Source organism: Heteronotia binoei, chromosome 8 (genome assembly GCF_032191835.1).
Source record: "Heteronotia binoei isolate CCM8104 ecotype False Entrance Well chromosome 8, APGP_CSIRO_Hbin_v1, whole genome shotgun sequence".
Classification (NCBI taxonomy): domain Eukaryota; kingdom Metazoa; phylum Chordata; class Lepidosauria; order Squamata; family Gekkonidae; genus Heteronotia; species Heteronotia binoei.
Window position 1 is genome coordinate 106,592,561 of NC_083230.1, and position 22,232 is coordinate 106,614,792.

At 45.5% G+C, this 22,232-nt stretch overlaps 1 protein-coding gene and 1 long non-coding RNA gene across 3 annotated transcripts in view; one reads left to right on the forward strand and one right to left on the reverse strand.

Moving 5' to 3' along the window:
• Positions 1-22,232, reverse strand: part of PDE3A (phosphodiesterase 3A) — a 421,890-nt gene that overhangs the window by 150,318 nt on the left and 249,340 nt on the right. For both annotated transcript variants that reach the window (XM_060245837.1, XM_060245838.1), the window contains exon 2: positions 12,862-12,912. In XM_060245837.1, the coding sequence (XP_060101820.1) occupies positions 12,862-12,912 (51 nt within the window). The remainder of the gene's footprint in view (positions 1-12,861; positions 12,913-22,232) is intronic.
• On the forward strand, positions 2,396-3,239 carry LOC132575919 (uncharacterized). Its single transcript, XR_009555713.1, has 2 exons — positions 2,396-2,766; positions 3,078-3,239. It is a non-coding gene; the product is annotated as an uncharacterized LOC132575919 (long non-coding RNA).

Here is a 22,232-nt window from a genome sequence, read left to right on the forward strand (position 1 = left end):
AGGAAAAGCAGGCTACGGGGGGAAGCACCTTTCTACAAAGCTCTTCATCAACAGTTTGCAGCTGTTCGAGAGAATCAGAAACCTGGGTGTATGTAGTTTTCCATGCCTTATTCTTTCCACATGATGCGACAGATCAATAAATAAGATTTTCTTTTAAATCCCTCTGGCTGAAGCTCGGCTTAAAAAAAAAAAAATCCAGGCATTTCAGTTGTCTCAGATGGAGGAGCAGGTGTGGACTGCCCACATACAATGAGTGCCCTGGAATAGAGATGAACGATGGCTTAAAATGCATCGCTGCCGCTCTGGCGATGCCTGGGCACCTAAGGGTCAAGGTGTTCTTCAGCCATAAGTAAGGGCTGGTCTAATCCACTGCAGTCACCATATTAGCAGCCATTTTAATTAAATTGATTCACACGGCAGCTGGCTTTGCCTGGCACCTGGGTCCGAGGGCTAGCAAGAGCCAGGCCTTAATGGCAAGTGTCTGAAATGGAGGAGGCAACGGGTGGGCAAAGCTGGGGGTCAGCCACAAGTCTAGAAGTGCAGCAGCATAGTCTGATAGCTCCCCAGCACCAACCTGAGCAGGAAGCGGGATGGGATTGGCTTGTTGGGATCACCTGACTCCTGGGATCAGGCCTTATTTTGGACAGGAGCTCACAGGATTGGAGCTCCGGAACTTCTAAATTTTATTGTGCTCTCTCTTTCTCTCCCCCCACCCCCAAATGCTTGCTTCTGGGCTCCATTGTCCAAGCTTCCTGCGAGAATTTTGCAAAACCCTAACATTTGACAAACTTTCTAATATTTTTCCCCATGACAAATGGGGAAATAACCAAAACATACAACGCAAACAGATGGAAATCTTCATCATGCCACTGTGGCCATATCGGAGAAAGTGATTTTAAAAGTATGATGGGAGGGAGGAAGGTTTTATTATGACAATTATAATTCAAGAAGCATTTTAAGGTGGATGCTGAGTTGATATATACCTCCCAGTGATGTCAGGGGTGTGTGGCATATGCAAGTGAGTTGTGCAAATGAGCTTAGGCACCTGTTTTTCTACAAAATGACCCGTTTCACACAGTGGTGCAGCGAGCAAGGATTCAGGCTTGCCACTGGTGGGGTGCACTACCCGCAAAATGTCATTGGTGTGAACTTGCTCAGTGATCTGGTTGGGACATTATTGCCATGCCACTGTCAAACCATCAGAAGGTCAATCTCCCACTCAGTGGGATAAAGCAACTCCCATCTGAACGGAGACAGATCAAGACGGGCAGCCATGTTCGTTTGCTAGTAGCAGTAGAAAAAAGCAAGAGTCCAGTAGCACCTGAAAGACTAACAAAATGTGTGTCAAGGTATGAGCTTTAATGAGTCACAGCTCACATCTTCAGATATCTGGAGAATATTTTAAGATATCTAAAGAAGTGAGCTGTGACTCATTAAAGCTCATACCTTGACACACATTTTGTTAGTCTTTCAGGTGCTACTGGACTCTTGCTCTTTCCATCTGAATGGGCTAAGCACATGGTCACTGCCACCATATTGTGGATCTCAAGAAACGTCCACTTGAAAGCTGTGTTGGTGCTCGGAATACTTCCACTATAGGTTACCTGACTTCTTTTCTTTTTCTTTTTTTTGGGGGGGCGGGGGGGGAGCTTATTCATTTAGAGGATTGCTACCACACCTTTCTAGCAAACTTCTGCTCCTCTAATTCTGTACATTTCAATAACACTATCACTCCGTCCTCCTCATGGAGCCACTAACGGTGATATTTAGCTCCCATCATGACTACTAAACTATTTTACATCCAAGGATACACATTTTAGAGTAAACTTTCGGAGACCAAGGCTACACTGGTGTACGAGAAAAAGATGTCAATACTCCTAGTTGCCTTGAGTAACTCTGAATTTGGATTTTTGCATCTATATAACGTCCCAGATGTGCTAAGTATTAGCCTTGCTGTTCTACAAAACAAGATCAAACTTGTATTGCTTAACACCTTAAATTTTAACAAAACATCTGCATTAAATAACTTTTAAGGAACAGGAACAAAGCTATTATTTTTTATATAAAACAGTCTTTTCTGTGTAATATCTTTTTTCCCCTGGCTCTCTCAGCAGCTCTTATCATTGTGCATTTATTTGAGATCAAACTGCAATATTTTGTTACCGAGACATACGGCTTGCGCTCTCTCCAAGATCCAGGCAAAGCAATGCTCAGTCCGTCACCATCTATATACTAATCTGCAACGGTGACTGTGGGCATTCGCCAGTACATGCCTGACAAGCCTCACCCAGGCACAGCTCTATTTGCAGCTACGAGATAAGCTTTTTAGAAACTGGAGGCAACAGAAGGCTCAGAGAGAAAGACCAGGTTGTGGTTTTCTAACCAAAACCTCAACACAAACCAACAGAAATGGCAGGCAATGGCTAACACAGCTCCCACAAGCTGCGGCAAAGAGGCATCGGCGGCAATCGTTTGCTCACAACCCCACCGCCAGCAGCGCTTACCAAGAGACAGAACTAGAAAACAAATTGCAGAAAGCCACAGTACCTGCTCGGTAACCGGAATGGACTCCCATCGGCGCTTCAACAAGAGCAAGGGTCTCCGTTTCATGGTTCCCTGTCTTTTTGCCTCTTAGAGCTCTTTCCCCTCCCTCAGGAGAATTTCAAGCCAACAGAGAAGATGCTATTTCCGATCCCAAAGTTGCATTGTTCAAGTCGAAGGCAGGGATCGCAAAGTTTTGTGTTTGCTGAAGGTGCTGCGAGACAGGTACTAGGGCGGGTTTTGTTTTGTTTTGTCAAAGTTCATCCCTGTTTGGTGAGCCTTTAGGTGTCTGTCTATAGGAAGGAGCCATGGGAAAGGCTAGTGGGGGGGGGGGGGGGGAGAGCTAGCATTCGCTGATGAATTACCTCATAGACGCATGAAGTAGGTAGACAACACCAGACGCACTCAATCTGAAAATAGCTGTTGCTTAGGAACTGGAAGGGTAAATTGCAGCACCTCGGCTATATATAATTGAGAGCTTTTACATTTAAAGTGAATTAAAACACATCGGAACCCATGCGCCTTTCTTCCTCTAGATGAGCATCGTCTCATAGAGCCTGGGAAAGGAAGGACTGCCTGTTCCCTGAAGACCAAGGGTTACGCCTCGCCACCCACTCAACAAACCAACAGCACTGGGACCGTATCGGCAACTAAATCCTGTCCATATGGCACCCTCAATAAACTGCCTTTAAAACACACACACACTGCTTTATGGCTTCTCAGAGGGGGGGGGGGAAGGCATAGGAACTGCAAGCTTTCCTATCAATATCATAAAAGGAAAAAAAATGGTGAAGGGCATCTGCTTTCATGACAAATACGTGTGTGTGTGTGTGTGTGTGTGTATTCAGCAATATCAACTCTCTTCCAACTCATGTTGACTCTATGAATTAATGGCCCTCCCCAATGTCCTATTGTTAACAGCCTTGCTCAGGTCTTGCAAACTGAGGGCCCTTGTGGCTTCCTTGATGGAATCCACCCATCTCATCTTGGGTCTTCCCAGGGGTGGAATTCTAGCAGGAGCTCCTTTGCATATTAGGCCACACGCCCCTGAGGTAGCCAATCCTCCCAGAGCTTACAAGGCTCTTTTTTGTAAGCTCTTGGAGGATTGGCTGCATCAGGGGTGTGTGGCCTAATATGCAAAGGAGCTCCTGCTAGAATTCCACCGCTCGGTCTTCCTCTTTTTCTGCTGCCCTCAATTTTTCCATTATCGTCTTTTCCATCAAGTCTTGCCTTCTGATGATGTGATCAAAGTGTTGAAGCCTCAATGCAGGGAGCTTCTAGGGAAGAGTTCAGGCTTGATTTGATCTAGAACCCCCTGGTTTGTCTTTCGGCTGGTCTACAGTATCTGTATGACTCTTCTCCAACATTACATTTCAAAGGAATGCACTAAGTTTCTTCCATTGTCCAACTTTCACACCCATCCATAATAATGGCGAATGCTATGGCTTGTATTACCAGCAACACATGTGCAAATGCACACCTTCAGGTAACAGTTCAGAAACTGATGCAACTATACTACCTAGCATAAGGGCTGGAACTTTGATATCTTAGTTCTGCATTAGGCTAGGGAGCAGTAACTGGGTTGGCTGGCCATACAAAGATCGTTTCCAATGGGAGGCATGTTGGTTTGCAGTAGAAGACCTATATTCAAGTCCAAGAGCACCTTAGAGATTTTGGGGTCTAAGTTTTTGAGAGTCAAAGCTCTCTTTGTTAGATGCAGAAGATGTAACTAGAGATAATATAAACTTGATATTGCTGATTAGGTCAACAAAACACCTGAGTTGGCCCACCAGTCTGCTTTCACCAATAATAATCCAATTGGCTCTGGAAGCTGCAAAAACAGGACAAGACGTTGACAGCCCTGATATGCTTTGTGAACATGCGCTAAACGTGTGACTCAGTACAGAACGAGGAGAGAGGCACAAGCCCGCAAAGCAGTTCTCTAGTCATCATTCAAGTGATGACAGCATCACCTCCTGCCTGATGAATAGCTTGTCAGAATCCCCATGTGGGACTGCACAGAAGATCAACGACGAAAACAGGGTTGCACTTAAATGTAATGGGTGTTCATTGAGGATCTTCTGTGCAGATACACATACCCTCCCCTCTGACACTGCTCTCTCTTTTGGTTTTGGTGGCTCTAGAGGAAATGAGAGTGGGAGCGCTGGAGTGTGGGCACTTAACCACTACAACAAACTGAGAAAAAAAGGGCACAGCAAAAATATAACAGAAAAAAGGAAAGGAAGGAAAGGTCCCCTGTGCAAGCACCAGTCGTTTCTGACACTGGGGTGACGTTGCTTTCATGTTTTCATGGCAGACTTTTTAAGGGGTGGTTTGCCAATGCCTTCCGCAGTCATCTACACTTCCCCCCCCCCGCAAGCTGGGTACTCATTTTACCGACCTCGGAAGGCTGGAAGGCTGAGTCAACATGGAGCCGGCTACCTGAACCAGCTTCCGCCGGAATCGAACTCAGGTCATGAGCAAAGCTTAGGACTGCAGTACTGCAGCTCTACCACTCTGCACCAAGGGGCTCAGTAAAAATACAGGGGTACAGTAAAAATACAACATTTTGCAAAAACTTAAAATGGGTCACATGTTGCAGGCCTGAGGTGAAAGTGGATCCTAGATCTGAAAAGATTAAGATGTTTGGTCTATCCATATGGATTTGGGATGTTCCTTAGGGATGCCAACCTCGGGGAATTACAACTTGTCTCCGGACTACAGATATCAATCCCCCTGGAGAACATGGTTCTTCGGAGGGTGGATTCTATAGCCCTGTACCCCACTGAGATCCATGTCCTCTCCAGGCACCACCCTCAACTCTCCAGGAATTTCCCAACCTGGAACTGGCAACCCTACCCTTCCGCCTCCACCAGTTGCCAGGGAGACCTGGCAACCCTAGATCTTATTGTTTCTGTTCGGATACTTTCTCTAATTCCATAAGTATAAATATATTCCCCTAATGAAACATAAATGTTTCCACACTTCCACAGTTCCTCAGTTTCTAGTAACTCTTGCTACCCTCAGCACTGGTGGGCAAAGGTCTGAAAAGCTGAAGAACACAACACCCTCAAGCTTGCAAAAATAAATTCTGCTTTGGCACCACAGTCTGAAGAGCTTTCATATGGATGCTACCAGTTCCCAGCACAGATGGACAGAGCATCTGTCTTAGTAAGCAAAAAGAAGAGGGGAGGAAAGACCCACAATAATCAGAGATAGGCGTAGGGTCGCCAGCTCTGGGGTGGGAAATAGCGATTTTGAGGGTGAAGCAGAGGAAGGTGGAGTTTAGGAAGGGGAGGGACCTCAGCAGGGGTGTGATTCCAATGACTCCACCCTCCAAAGCAGCCATTTCCTCCAGGGGAACTGCTCTCGGTCGTCTGGAGATCAACTGTAATAGTGGGAGATCTGCAGGTGCCACCTGGAGGCTACAAATCAAAAATACACTTCTCCAGGCACAACAACACAACAATAAGAATAATTTAGTGGCAGCCAGTCATACCCAACAAAACACACTAATTCCAAAGATACATTCCAAATATATGGATATACAAATTCCAGAAATGAATTCCAAATAGATGGACAAACAGATGGACAATGGTGGGTTAATCCGAAGTGCGCAGTTTTGCAAATCTTCATCAGGTCCAAGGATGAATGGATAAATATATAGTCTTGGTATCACTTTGAAATGGGACCTTTAACCTGGACTCTAGAGATCTTACAATCTTAATTATTGTTATCGCTTTTGGAGTGGGACCAAAGCAGGCTGCAAAGAATTTGCAATCTTATATACAAGAACTTATGTTTGTATGGGAATCGCCGCAAACATTCACTCGTAAGCTGAAGCCCACCTACACTAATTACACAGGGATAGATTCTAGGGCTGTAAACCCTAGCAAGACGGAGGAGGAGAGTTGGGTTTATATCCCACCCTTCATGTGGAGTCTCAGAGCAGCTTAAAATCTCCTTTCTTTTCCCCTCCCCACAAGAGACACTCTGTGAAGTCGGTGGGGCTGAGAGAGATGTTTCAAGAAACTGCTCGAGAGAACAGCTCTGAGAGAACTTGTGACTGACTCAAGGTCACATCAACAGGCTTACTGGGGAAGACTGGGAAATCAAACCCTGTTCTCTCAGATTAGAGTCCATGCTCCTAACCACTATGCCAAACCTGCTCTCATTTATTTACTAAGATAGTCAACGGTGTTCAGAACCAGAGAAGTACTGGCAAACTGGTATCATTTAAAACATTTCCAAAAATGGAACAAGTTTTGGAAGCAAAGAAAACAATTGCAAACAATTCCAGGATAAATCCATATCCTAATTCAGCTGAGAGGGCATCTGAGAATAGATATATCCATTTTTATGCTTCTCTTCCTCTTTTTCCTAGAAATCACAGAGAATTCCTAGAAATTACATGGTGGCTCCCAGAGATTGTCCATCCGAGGCGCACATCTGCTTTGCTTGAACAGAGATACAGAATATGGGTACCAGTCATGCAAAAATGGTCAAAAAGCGAATATGGAGAATTTTTTTCACCTGTATGGTTAAACTGCCCTTTCAGCACACGTATGTGCCATTTTCCCCATGGCCACCACACGGTCCAAACACCCGAGAAAGACCATAAGTGCTTTGCAAAGCCCTGATCCATCTTTGCACCTTGAAAGCCCCACATATATCCCACAAGACCTTGTCCTGCTTCCACAACGCTGTTGGCTAGGGGCCCACAGCTGGTCTCTGCTGAACTGGTTCTTTCTGTTCCTGGCCACCATGTGAGCAGAATACATTGTCATGCCTGCCTTGCCCTGGCTTACTATAATATAGTGCAGGGGTGGCCAACGGTAGCTCTCCAGATGTTTTTTTGCCTACAACTCCCATCAGCCCCAGCCAGCATGGCCAATGGCTGGGGCTGATGGGAGCTGTAGGCAAAAAAACATCTGGAGAGCTACCGTTGGCCACCCCTGATATAGTGGGTTCTAGGCATTGATGAGACGCGGTAGCAGTGATAAACAGCTCTTTTTTCGATGCAGCATTGTGGAGGCTGCTCTACTAAGACTGCCGAACTGGGCCAATATGGCCGACTATATACAACTCTGCGTTCCTGCGCAAGCACGTTATTGGATAGTTCAAACGAGCAGGGGACTGTGATTGGTGCAGTGCAGCAGGGATTTGGATCCTGCTGACAATTGTTCCCAAGTCGCCAAGCTCTGTTCGTCTGACTCCAATGAGCTTGGCAGGAACACCTACTACAGTCTTCAATTAGGTCCAGTATACAACACTTACCCAACTGGGTACCACAAGCACATGCCAAAGTTCTTTTCCTATGCATATGAGAGGTTGCAGGAAGCATGAATGACAACTGGAAGATTGATTTGGGTGGGCAGCCATGCTTGTCTGAAGCAACAGCACAAAGTTTGCATCCAGCGGCACCATTAAGACCAACAAGGTTTTATTCTGGGTATAAGCTTTCATGTGCATGCACATTTCTTCAGATGCCACTGGCCACTGGATTCAAACTTTGTTCAACTGGAAGACTTTGTTCATTGTCAGCTGTGGCACTATGCACATCTCACTTATCAACCCTGTGTATATATATATTTTACTGAAAAAGTTTGCAAAATGTTTGCATCCCAGGCAGGTCTTTTTCTGTAGCAGGAACTCCTGCATGTTAGACCACACCCCTCTGATGTAGCCAATCCTCCTGGAGCTTGCAGTAGGCCCTGTACTAAGAGCCCTGTAAATTCTTGGAGGAATGGCTACATCAGGGGTGTGGCCTAATAAACAAAGGGCCTAATAAACAAAGGCGTTCCTGCTACAAAAAAAAAAAAAAAAAAGCCCTGATGCAAGGGTTTTCTGTGATGCTCCAGTTTCAAGAAAATTATGGCTGAATTCTGTCACCAGGAACTCAAAAGCCGCAATATGCATACAGTGAAGACCTACATGAGCAAAGCCTTGCCTTTTGACTTCACTTTTGGAGACAGTCCTGGCATCAGGGCTGTCAAACTCCCGGCCCACAGGCCACACCTGGCCCTCCCAGGGCTTCAGTCAGGCCTGCAGCAATTTCCGCCCCCCTCCCGTCCTCACCCTTTGCAAGTACAAGGCTGCCAATGACATTCCCAGCTCCTCCTGCCTTGCCTTTGCCTGATTCAGCTGGAAGCTCTCCTGGGCTTGTAAAGCTGCAAAGAAGATGCAGAATGGGTTTTTCATTAAGGTCTCTGCACCCAGAAGGAAAACCCATTCCATATCTTCCTTTCAACTTTGTCTGTGCCACAATGTATTTCAATGGAGTGGAGATCAAGCAGTTTCACTTTTGCAGCGTTTATGGCCAGTCAAAGCTCCTTTCAAATAAAGGGTTGATGCTTTGAGCTGGTTTGTCTCTGCTGAAAGTATAGACAGCTTCAAGAGGGGACTGGGTAAACATATGCAGCAGAGGTCCATCAGTGGCTATTAGCCAGTGTATTGTTTGAACTCTCTGTCTGGGGCAGCAATGCGCTCTATTCTTGGTGCTTGGGAGGGGCAACAGCGGGAGGGCTTCTAGTGTCCTGGCCCCACTGATGGTCCTCCTGATGGCACCTGGTTTTTTTGGCCACTGTATGACAGAGTTTTGGACTGGATGAGCCATTGGCCTGATCCAACATGGCTTCTCTTATGTTCTTATGACCTGAGGACTGGTGCCAAGTGAGTACTCTTGTGGCTCTCAAACATCTGACATTCTCTGTGGCTCTTTTGTTAAAGTAAGTGGTTGTTTTGTAGAAAAATAGGTGGTGGAGCTCATCCAGGGATTCTCATGCAGCTGTACATACTATTCAAAGGACAAGGAGGTGGAACTCTCAGAAGGAGGAGGTGGAACTCTCAGGAGAAGGTGGAACTCTCAGGAGGGGGAACTCTCAGAAGGAGGAGGTGGAACTCTCAGAAAGGTTCAGGAGCTGTGCTCCTGTGAGCTCCCACTGAATCTGAGCCCTGGCTATACCATCCCAAGAGGAAAGCATACACACTCATAAAAGACTTGCAGCCAAATCCTATGCATTTTTAATTGGAAGTGAATGCCATTCAGTTCAGTGGGGCTTACTTCCAAGAAAGGGAGCATAAAGACCCCAGCCGAAGGCATTTGGAGTTTGCAGGATGTTATCAGACTGGATGAAGGGCATGTAGCCCAGGCTTGTATTAATAATGCGATTCCAAAGCTGCAGTTTGATGTGACTGCACTTCAAGTAGCTGATAAATTAAAAATTCACCACTATTCAGTGCAATGCTTTAACAGCAAGTTCCCTGAATACAGTTAGAAGGCATACCACAGAGCAAGCCTGCGGAAGTTAAGCACATTTGGGTTTCATCGCTACCAGGATGGAAGATCTCCTGGGAATCCCATGTATGCCACCTTGATTGTCAAGATATGGATGTAAACAAAGAGAAAAACTGTCATATCATAAAAGCTGCATTAGTAAATGACAAATAATTCCTTTTAAAACAATGTTATATTTGCAAGGTATGAACTAAGACTATCGGACAACTCTGGTTTTCCATGTCAGATGTTCTGCACATGAGAAACATAGAGGCACAGAGCTGGAAGCGACCTCATCTAGTCCAAACCTTGCACAATGCGGGGAATTTGCAGTCATCCCTCCCATTCCCTCAATGACCCCTGTTGTGTGCCCAGAGCAGGGGTAGAATTCTAGCAGGAGCTCCTTTGCATATTAGGCCGCACACCCCTGATGTAGCCAATCCTCCAAGGGTTTACAAAAAAGAGCCTTGTATGCTGTTGGAGAATTGGCTACATAATTGTGAATTGTATTTAATTGTATTATCTTGTTTTTATTGTTATAACATGGCTTATGCCATGTCCTGTAAGCCGCCCTGAGCCTGCCTCGGTAGGGAGGGCGGGGTATAAATAAAATTTATTATTATTTTAAAAAAATATTATAAGGGGTGTGCGGCCTAATATGCAAAGGAGCTCCTGCTAGAATTCCACCCCTGGCCCAGAGAAAGGCAAAAAAACCTCCAGGATCCCTGAGCCAATTTGGCCTGGAGGAAAATTCCTTCCTGACCCCAAAGTGGCAATTGGCACTACCCTGGGCAGGGCTTGTTTTTGTAGCAGGAACTACTTTGTATATTAGGCCACACACCCCTGATGTAATCAGTTCTCCTGAAGCTTACAGTAGGCCTTGGAATAAGGGCCCTGTAAGCTCTTGGAGGCTTGGCTACATCAGGGGTGTGTGGCCTAACATGCAAAGGAGTCCCTGCTATAAAAAAGCCCTGATCTTGGGCATAAGAACATAACATAAGAGAAGCTATGTTGGATCAAGCCAATGGCCCATTCAGTCCAACACTCTGTACACACAGTGGCCAAAAAAACCCCAGGTGCCATCAGGAGGTCCATCAGTGGGGCCAGGACACTAGAAGTCCTCACAATGTTGCCCCTCCCAAGCACCAAGGATACAGAGCAGCACTGCCCCAGACAGAGAGTTCCAACAATAAGTTGTGGCTAATAGCCACTGATGGACCTCTGCTCCATATGTCAATCCAATCCCCTCTTGAAGCTGTCTGTGCTTGTAGCTGCCAGCACCTCCTGTGGCAGTGAATTCCATGTGTTAATCACCCTTTGGGTGAAGAAGTACTTCCTTACAAGGAAGGGCTGCAAGAGCCAAGCACTGGCTCATCCTTTCCTGCCCTCCCTTTCACAATCTGCCTTCATTCCCTGTGAGACTGACACTCAGTGCACTCAACCTCTTCTGCTGACATCATCCTGGGCTGGCTCACCCCAAAGGGCAAACATCTCGAGGGCTCCAGCTCAAGTTCCCTAAAGCATCCAAGAGCAAGAAACCCTACTGACAGCAGAGATCAGACACCACCTCCCTGTGCCGGCAACAGTGCCTGCCATCTCAATCCCTGCTGCTCGGCACTGTATCTTGCAAATTCAGCAAGAATCAGGCAACAAAATAAGTTGCATCAAGTTGCAAAACCCACAAGACTCTTTTTCAGTGTGTCCAAAGACTGCACATAGAATTCCCAATGGACAAATGGGAAATCTCCAGGAAAATTTCAAAATGGCACTAAACTCCAAAAGGCCTTGATATATTCAGTCACTATAACTTCAGTTGTGCTGTCTTTACCCACCTGGGGATTGGCAACCCAATGAGAAAGAAAGAAAGAAAGAAAGAAAGAAAGAAAGAAAAGAAAGAAAGAAAGAAAGAAAGAAAGAAAGAAAGAAAGAAAGAAAGAAAGAAAGAAAGAAGAAAGAAAGGAAGGAAGGAAGGAAGGAAGGAAGGAAGGAAGGAAGGAAGGAAGGAAGGAAGGAAGGAAGGAAGGAAGGAAGGAAGGAAGGAAGAAAGAAAGAAAGAAAGAAAGAAAGAAAGAAAGAAAGAAAGAAGAAAGAAAGAAAGAAAGAAAGAAAGAAAGAAAGAAAGAAAGAAAGAAAGAAAGAACCTCTCTGCAAATATAAGACTTCCGCAGCAGGCAAAAGGCTTAGCTAAAACCTTTCTCCTTAAGGGATAGGGGTTTTTTTTATTTTCAGGAAGCTTTCACACTGGGGAGCATTCAAACCTGCATCCTCCTTGCTGGGGAAAAGTTATACAACTAATTCTTCAGCACTATACCTGTGGTTTCCTGATCTACCAGAGAGGCCTGGAGCTCTCGTGGAATTACAACTGATGCCCAGATTACAATTGCTGTCCGTTCCCCCTGGAGGAAACAGCAGCTTCAGTGGGCAGACCCTAACGGCATCACACCTCCACTTAGTTTCCACCCCCTTCCCAAACGCCACCCTTCCCCGGACACTGCCCCCAAATCTCCCAGAATTTTCTTAGCTGGAGTTGGGAAGCCTCACTTCCAAACATACAGACCAGGAATTATTGCAATACATGCTAGAATGGGTTTTTTGAGCAAGGCAAGAGTTTGGCACATACCTGAAAAACTGTGAAGAATAAGCACGCATCCATACAAAGACAAACACCTGTATCTTATTTGGAACGTTTGAAAATAAATGAGCTGAAAACAATAGTTAAGCCCCTGATGGCAGTGAAACTCCCAGGGCTTTTTTTGTATCAGGAACTCCTTTGCATATTAGGCCACACATCCCTGATGTAGCCAATCCTCCAAGAGCTTACAGATTCTTCTTACAGGGTCTACTGTAAACTTTTGGAGGATTGGCTACATCAGGTGGGTGTGGCCTCATACGCAAAGAAGTCCCTGCTACAAAAAAAGCTCTGCTCCTTACAGAGTTTATGAAGAAACATTAGCTGCACGTGGAATGGCACTAAACATACCGGGTCCCCCAACACCAGCTTACACCAACCATAGAAAACCTTGCAAATAAACAAATAAACTGACCTGAGATCCTCTAGGTCCTCGTTTGTGATCCCATTCAGAGTGCCCCATAATCTACAGAAAAAGAAGAAAAAGGTTGCGTTAATACTATTATTTGTCTGGTGTCTAAATCTACAAGAGGAAAGGCAGCACGGTAAGGCTTGATCCAGTCAGATCTCGGAAGCTCTGTGGGGTTGGTACATGTGAAGCTGCCTTATACTGAATCAGAGTACTGGTCCATTACTATCAGAACTGTCTACTCAGACAGGAAGTCCCTCTCCAGGGTCTGAGGCAGGGGTCTTTCACATCACCTGCTACCTGATCCTTTGAACTGGAGATGATGGGGATTGAACCCGGGACCTTCTGCATGCCAAGCAGATGCTCTACCGCTGAGCCACAGCCCCTCCCCCAAGGTACTTGGATGCGAGACCACCAAGGAAGACACTGCAGAGGAAGGCCATGGCAACCCACCTCTGCTTCTCACTTACCGTGAAAGCCCCTGGCTGGGGTCACAGTAAGTGAGCTGCGACAAGATGGCACTTTATACACACTCCCTTAAATCTACACTGGACTAAAAAGCATGAGACCTTCCCTAAGCCAAAAAGCTTATACTAAAAAAGGATGGTCATATTTCATAGAATACATTTCATCAGGGCTTTTCTTGTAGCAGGAACTCCTTTGCATATTAGGCCACACAGCCTGATGTAGCCAATCCTCCTGGAGCTTACAGTAGACCCTGTACTAAGAGCCCTGTAAGCTCTTGGAGGATTGGCTACATCAGGGGTTTGTGGCCTAATATGCAAAGGAGTCCTGCTACAAGAAAAGCCCTGTACTTTATTAAGGAATACACGCCCCTGATGTGCTCTGTGAACATCTGCTAAACATGCTAATTTATGTTTCCATTGACTCCCCTTTTACAAAGGGTCTGTGTTTGTTCTGCACATCCTTGGACATCCAGACACACAACAGCTGATCCATGTGGTTTCCCAAAATAAATAAACAACACCCAAAGCCATTACAACTCTTTTTAAGCACTGATTCACAAGAAGTAAGTGATCCATGAATGGCGGCCTGGAAATTTTTAATGAACGGAGGGTTCACGTTCAATACATTCCCAATACTCACAACAGGTCATTTGATGGCTTTAATACTGGTGCTACACCCATTAGTGTGAATGAGCCTCCGGTGTTGACACAGCTTGGGGAATGCTTAGTAAGACTGCAGTTTGACCTTTACATATTTTCTTAATATAAATATACCGCAAATTGAAGAGAGACCGTTCTCGTTTTTAACGTTCTGCGAAGGTTGCAATCAAGACGGTCTCAGATGAGGTCATCCCAATTATACATCATCATCGGACAAGGTCTTTTAATGCTGTCAATCCAAATCTCTTAGGGGGATGTACTGAGGTTCATGGTGAGGATGCTTTTTTGTATAGCATCATGTCAGCCAAAAAAATAAAATAAAATGCACAGGCAGCCAAAAGAGACTACGGTCCACATGTATACACATCGTTTTTGCATCAGTGCAAGAAAGTGCAACCCAAATGAAATCAGCTGTTCCATATTGTATGTTTTAGTGTCATAGCAGAGGTCACTATTTTGGATTACTTTCATATTGTTGCCTCTTGCACCTGAAACTGCCTTGTGCTGAATTCGATCACCAGTCCATTGAGGTAAGTACTGTCTAGTCATGCTGGTGGAAGCTTTCCAAGGTTTCATTTAAGGGTCCTTCACGTCACCTGCTACAGGGCTTTTTTGTAGAAAAAGCCCAGCAGGAACTCATTTGCATATTCGGCCACACACCCTGATACCAAGCCAGCCGGAACTATGTTCCAGTGCATTCCTGCTCGAAGAAAGCCCTGACCTGCTAGCTGAACATTTCAGCTGGAGATGCTGGGAACTGAACCTATAGCCTTCTGCATGCCAAGCAGATGTTCTACCATGGAGCCACAGCAGCAGCCGCCAGGAGAAGAAATGCAAGTGTACCAGTGATTAGATTAGGTTTAAAGGAGGTGCCCTGCTTTTCCTTTAGAAATCTCAGAATAAGCTCTCATTCAGGCACCAGGACAGTCCATACTCTTAAGCTTCAACAATTCTGCAATGTTATGCGGATGGGACATGGCTCAGTGGTAGAACATCTCCTCTGCATGCAGAAAGTCCCACTGGGTTTAGACTGGAATGACTAAAGAAGACAGCAATGTCTAGTTCAGGGGTGACCAAACTTGCTTAACATAAGAGCCACATAGAATAAACGTCAGATGTATGAGAGCCGCAAGACATGAACGTCAAATGTTTGAGAGCCGCAAGACAGGAAGGCAGGCAGGCAAATTGGTCGAGGGAGGGAGAGGTGGAAAGAAAGCAACTTTAAATGCATTCTGCCAGCCACCAGCTGGCTTGGCTTGGAGAAGTGGTTTCAAGAGACAAATGCCTTCTCCAAGCCAGCCAACAGGGTGGTGGAAGCTTCGAGAGCCACACAATGTGTGTGAAAAAGCCACATGTGGCTCCTGAGCCACAGTTTGGCCACCCCTGGTCTAATTCTTAGATTGCTCCCCAAATGTATAACAATGCACCCGCTTGTCTTCTACCCAGCAAGATCTAGTCTCCATTTCCCACCGACAGCAATCTCGCTTGCTGGACAAAACCGGTTCCTGGCCAATTTGGCACAAAGGAGTGCCTTGGGGTCTTTTGTTTGTGCCAAAAGAACATGATCCTTTCTGAGCCCATCTCCCTCAGCTTTTACAACATCACTCTCAAAAGATTTGTATCCCAGATTTGGAAGGCATTCCCCGATGAAGGAGAGGCTTATCGAGTTTATTGAGAACAATGCTGCTGACGGCGGCAGTGTGTTTGGCACAGATTTGAGCATTCAGACCCATTGTAATCACTTATAGTAGCAAACAACAGCCCCCCCCCCACATGTCTTCCATTTCAGTTTCTTGACCAGCTTGTCTCTGTGAAATCTGGCACAGCCCTTGCCTTTTGTGGCTCCCTCCCAATAGCGGAGCAAAAGTTGCAAAACAACTCTGCTTTGGCCACACCTTAAACATGCAATTCATTACCACCCTCTACTGAATTAACACTGTGGTGTAAGCGCAAAGACGTAAGGGCCCGGCTTCCAGAACAGCAAAGCCCTTTTCGGAGCTTACATCCACATACCGGAAGCCTGGCAACCGCGCTTATTGGGAGTGTGGTTTGCTTGTGATGCTCCCAATAAAAGCACTTGTTACGTTGTCTGGATAGAGAACATGCACGTTTTGCACGTGCATACGACTTTGGCACGCACGGACCACACCTTTGAAAAATCCAGCAGTTGCTTTGCATGTAACAAAACTGTATGTACGTGCAAAAACCATGACTGATTCCACATTAGCCTTTATCCCGGTCTGGAAAGCTTCTGCCAGTCCGAGGGAGGGAGAGATGGAAAGAAAGCCACTTTAACTTTAAATGCATTCTCCAAGCCACCAAACGACTTGGCTGGGGGAAGCGATTTAAAAAGAGAACTGATTTATCCAAGTCGGCCAATGGGGGCTTCAAGAGCCATGCAATATGAGTGAAAGAGCCACATGTTGCTCCCAAGCCTCAATTTGGCCACCCCTGTTTTAGACAAAGCAGAGGCTCTTCCACTAAGCCACAGCCCCTTCACCTATTCGCAGCAGAAGTTGCAACACAAAGCAGTAAGGGGATTGCCTTGTCCCCCCAATGCTGTCAGAAGTGGTGGAGCTTCCACCTATTGTGGACATGCAGGAAGCTCCTCAGAAAACTTTGTCCCAAAGCTTGTAAGGACTGAGAAGAAAAGCATGTACTGAAATAAGTAGCTCAGTATGCTAGACTAGCAGACTCCAAAACCGATTATGTCTAAAGAGCAGTTGGACAGGAGAAAATGAAGAAGAATGGACATTCCTGCAACCCATTCATGATATCATCAGAAAGATATTGGGGGGAAAATAAGTTTATTTTGCTGTGTTATCTTTAAAAAAAACCCCATACAGATGGATTCTAAGGAGTACATAGATTTATTTTGCTGAAGTTAATTAACACCCCCCCCCCCAAACCTGCTTCAAGAGGTTAATAAGCACCATATATTGTCTTGCATTGTCTTGTATTAGAGTCTTGAATATATTAAATGTCCCAACTGCATACACATACACTTGACCGGCAGTTATAATATCACGGGAAAAACAATTTTCCATAGTAATAAAGACATTTTGTCATCTGGGAAGGGGAAGAATATTTATTTGCATTTTTTAAAAATTTGTTATACTTCTAACTTCTGGTGCCTAGGCCAATGAGCAACGACCTGAAGTCATGAATTGCCTCCACACTGAATTTGAGCATCTGGCTGCTGTGCTGCAACTTTAAAAAAAAATGCAGGGCTTTTTTTGTAGCAGGAACTCCTTTGCATATTAGGCCACATACCCCCTGATGTAGCCAATCCTGCAGGAGCTTACAGGGCTCTTCGTACAGGGCCGACTGTAAGCACCAGGAGGATTGGCTATACCAGGGGTGTGTGGCCAAATATGCAAAGGAGTTCCTGCTACAAAAAAAAAAAGCCTTTAGACTAGCCTTTAGAAAAGAAACTCTACAAGCAAGTTCGGTGTGAAGCCATGTGTGCATAAGTCAAAAGCTTCTCTCTCTCTCTCCGCTTCTTTTGCAAGCAATTCCACATCATCAAAATGATCCAAGATGCTCAAAATGATCCAATGCCCCTTACGGGGTCAGATCTTGAGGATCCAGAGATGGCCCAGCTCAGAGCACAATCCATCATCATGACATGGCCTATTTATGTCATTTTAGAAATAGAAATACAGGGTTATTCTACACACTTGTTTGGGATACATCAGAATTGTTCACAACTCCTTATCACCACTCTTAAGTTTGGGCCTAAGGAGGCCAAACTTAAAACAACTAGGGAGCAGGCCTTCTCTATAAAAGCGCCCCAATGGTGGAATCAGCTGCCGGAAGAGGTGCGGGCTGTACGGGATCTTAACCAGTTCCGTAGGGCCTGCAAAACTACCCTCTTCCAAGAAGCCTTTAAGATGTAACCAGAACGAATATTACGCTGCCTGGATAAATAGAGACTGTAGCACCACTGTATTGTTTTAGCTTATTCTTAAAATTAATTTATATTTTGTATTTATATTGTTGATTGATTTTATCTGTTATTGTCGTACCATGATATTGTATCATGCTCCGTAAGCCGCCCTGAGCCTGCCTTGGCGGGGAGGGCGGGGTATAAATAAAAACTTATTATTATTATTATTATTATTATTATTATTATTATTACTCTTCCCTCTAAGCTGAGTTAGTGTGAGCTAGCTCACCGATTTTCAGCCTCCAGCTCACACCTTTTTGTCTTAGCTCAGGAAGGATGACCCCAGATTACACTAGTTGATGCAGTAGCTTGCAACTTGAATGCCAGTAGCTCACAAAGTAGAACTCACAAGACTCTGCTCACAAGACTCTGCAGCTTAGAGGGAACATTGCTTATCACATCTAGGCTTGCCAGCCCCCAGGTCGGGGCAGGGGATCCCCCACTTTTGCAGGCTCCTCCCTGCCACGGGCCGGCTGGCCGGTGGGAGGAAGCCCTGACCCAACAGCAATGATGTGCCTTTAAATCTCAGCAGGACATTTTAGAAGAAGCTTGCAAACTGTTTCCTTTCATGCCTTGTTAAGACCAACTGAAAGGATATGATCGCTTATGGCATGTAGGGAGTGCGTTACAAAAGCTTGTCCTGAGCACGCTGGATGTGAACAAGATGCAATTTAACAAGGATAAGTGCTGAGTTCTAAATCTAGGTAACAAAAATGAGCAACATGAATACTGGATGGGAGGTATACTTCTGGGTAGCAGTGTCTGCGACCAAGATGTTGGGGTACAGGTGGACCATAAGTTAGATATGAGCAGCCTGTGTGATGCAGCAACTAAAAAGGCAAATGCCATCTTGGGTGCATCAACAAGAGGCGTAACATCCAAATTACAGGATATCATAGTTCCGCCATACACTGCATTGGTCAGGCTGTACCTTACAGTTCTGGAGGCCTCACTTCAAAAAAGATGAGGACAGAATGGAGCGGGTGCAGATGAGAGCCATGAGGATGATCAGGGGCCTGGAGAAGAAAGACTAAGGGGAATGTTCAGTCTGGAGAAGAGGAAGTTGAGGGGAGGGGGCGGGCTTGATTGCTCTCCTGAAGTATTTGAGAAGGGCTTTGAGAAGCTGGTGTTCTCAGTGAAAACACACACAAACCTGGTTATTCAACAAACCCTCTGTTGGATCACAGAGCATGTATTTTTAGTTTCAGGTGACAGCCAGTTTGGTGTAGTGGTTAAGTGTGTGGACTCTTGTCTGGAAGAACCGGGTTTGACTCCCCACTCCTCCACTTTCAACTACTGGAATGGCTTTGGGTTAGCCTTAGCTATCGCAGGAGCTGTCCTTGAAACTCTACAAGCAAGTTTGGTTTGAAGCCATGTGAGCATAAGTCAAAAGCTTCTCTTTCTCTCTCTCAGCCCCACCCACCTCACGGGGTGTCTGTTGTGGGGGGAGAAGACATAGGAGATTGTAAGCCGCTCTGAGTCTCTGATTCAGGAAGAAGGGCGGGGTATAAATCTGCAATCCTTCTTCATCAGCAGTAGAAGACGAAGGTTTGAGTCAACTAGCAGCTTTGCAGGGGTGTTAAACTCATTTTGTTCTGACGGCTGGATCGGACATTAATAAGACCTTGTCGGTCCAGGCCATGTGTGTCATAAAATGTAATGCCAGGGAGCAGAGATATAAATTTTATAAAGGACACAAGCACAAAGATTTTTTTTTAAACTTAAAACATTAGCATTTGTTGGTCTTAACAGTGTTTTCTTTATATCTCTCCTGTGCAATCCAGGGAACTGGGCAAAGGAAGCTCTGGCTCTTTCTCTCCCTCCCCAGAGGACCAGGAGGGGGAGGAGCCTCAGCCAAAAGAAGGAAGAGCAGTTTGGCTCATTAGCTCTGCTGTGCTACTGGCAAAGCAAGCTGAGATGCAGAAGGAGCAAGAGAGAGGGAGAAGGAAGCAGACAACGGCCAGTTGCTTGGGGGCCTGATAGGATCCCTCCAGGGGCCTCATTCGGCCCCTGGGCCACCCCTGCCTTAGAGACTAGCAACATTTCGGTTCTGTGAGTCAAAGCTCCCTTCCTACTTGTATCTGATAGGGTTGCCAATTCCCAGCTGGGGGCAAGGGATCCCCTAGTTTGGAGGCCCTCCCCCCACTACAGGGTTATGAGAAGGGGGGCTCAATGTCCACTGGGCACTCCAGTATAACGGAGAATTGATCCAGGGGTATCCGGGGTTCTGAGGGGCTGTTTTTTGAGGTAGAGACACCAAATTTTCAGGATAACATCTTGTGCCTCTTCACAAAAAAACAAAACCCAAGTTACAAAAAGATTGGACCAGGGGGTCCAATTCTATGTGACCCAAAAGATAGTGCCCCATCCTCCATTAATTCCAGTGAAGGGAAGGCATTTAAGAAGAGTGCAGTCCCTTTAAAAGTGATGGCCAGAACTCCCTTTGTAGTTCAATCATGCTTGTCACAATCTCGTTCCTAGCTCCACCTCCGAAGTCTTCAGATATTTCCTGAGTCAGACCTGGCAACTGATGAAGGACGGCCAATGGGACAGCCAAGCCTGCTTAATGTAAGAGCCACATAGACTAAATGTCAGATGTTTGAGAGCTGCAAGACATAAACATCAGACACTTGAAGGAAGAAAGGAAAATAGATGGGGGAGGGAGGGAGAGGTAGAAAGAAAGCAACTTTAATTTTAAATGCCTCCTCCAAGCTGGCCAGCTGGGTGGTGGGGTCTTCAAGAGCCACACAATATGTGTGAAAGAGCCACATGTGGCTCCCGAGCCACAGTTTGGCCACCCCTGGTCTAGAAGAAAACATCCTGGAACTCTTGTTGGTCTTTCAGGCACTTCTGTACTTGCATTTTTGTTTCACCTAATTTTCTATAAAAGCTGCATGGATCACATACCTCCCATCTGTCTGAACCCAGCAGCTTCTTTGCCATTCCATATTTGATGCTTTTTTAAAAATACCGTGATCGTTAAAATCTTTTATCCGATATTTTTCGTCAAGCATTGTTCCTCATTCATTATTTTTATTTAAGACATCTTCTGTTGCAGCTACACCACCACCCCTCTTTGCATGGATAGTTACAGCATTATAAAAGAACTGCATCCCTCTTTTCAAATAAATGAAACACCGTTGGTTTAAATAATTTAAAAAAGTAACGTCAGACTCATTGTGCGGCCTTGGGAGAGTCATATTTTCTCAGCAAACCTCATTTCACAAGGTTCGTGCTGCGCAGATAAAAATGATGTCAGACGAGATTGACAGAGCAACGAAAATACTATTTCAAGGACACGTATCAGAACAATGAAACGATCCTTTATCTGAGTCAGAGATGTGGACACGAGGCATGAAAGAAAGAGCTCTGGTTTGGTACAGCGGTTCATGAGAAACAGTGTTAAGCAAGAAAAGGCATGCATTTTGCATGCTTCATGGGGAAGAAACTGTCTCAAACGTCTAGCTGTGATCTCCGTTCCAAAGAAACGCGAGGGATGAGATCATATTTGGTGCTGGAAGAGAGGACAGTGAGGGGGGGTGGGTGGGAAGGTTACATATTTTGCGACTTTTCTCATGGCAGTATCTGACCTTTTTATCCTATTTCCAAGTCCTAAACTGTGCTTGACTTCGGTAGGAATCTGAGATCCTGTGCGCGGGGGTGAGACACACCAAAAAATGTTCGGAGAAAGAGAGAGGCTGTTTGGGCCATAGGCTACAGGAAAGAGATCTAGTTAAAACTTATCTGATTGCTAACAATGAACTGTGGTTCATTTATTATTTATGATTATTATGTCGTGATTTAACAGTCTGAATGTTTCTGAGAGAGACACTGAAGGTGGCAGTGAAATAGTCTCTCAGGTGGCAGCCTATATTCTCCTCCATTTTATCCTCACAATATCCCTGTGAGGTAGGCCAGGCTAAGGTAGAGTGACTGGCTCAAGGTCACTCAGAGGGTTTCTATGTCACAAATTGAGATTCGAACCTCCCATGAACACATGAAGCTGCCTTATGCTGAATCGGACCCTTGGTCCATCAAGGTCAGTATTGCCTACTCAGACTGGCAGCAGCTCTCCAAGATTGCAGGTAGGGTTGCCAATCCCCAGGTGGAGGCAGGGGATCCCCCGGTTTGGAGGCCCTCCCCCCGCTTTAGGGTCATCAGAAAGCGGGGGAGGGGAGGGAAATGTCTGCACCAAATTTTCAGTATAGCATCCAGTGCCTCTCCCCAAAATATCCTCCAGGTTTCAAAAAAAAAAGGTGCCCCTATCCTTCATTATTTCCTATAGAAGGAAGGCATTTAAA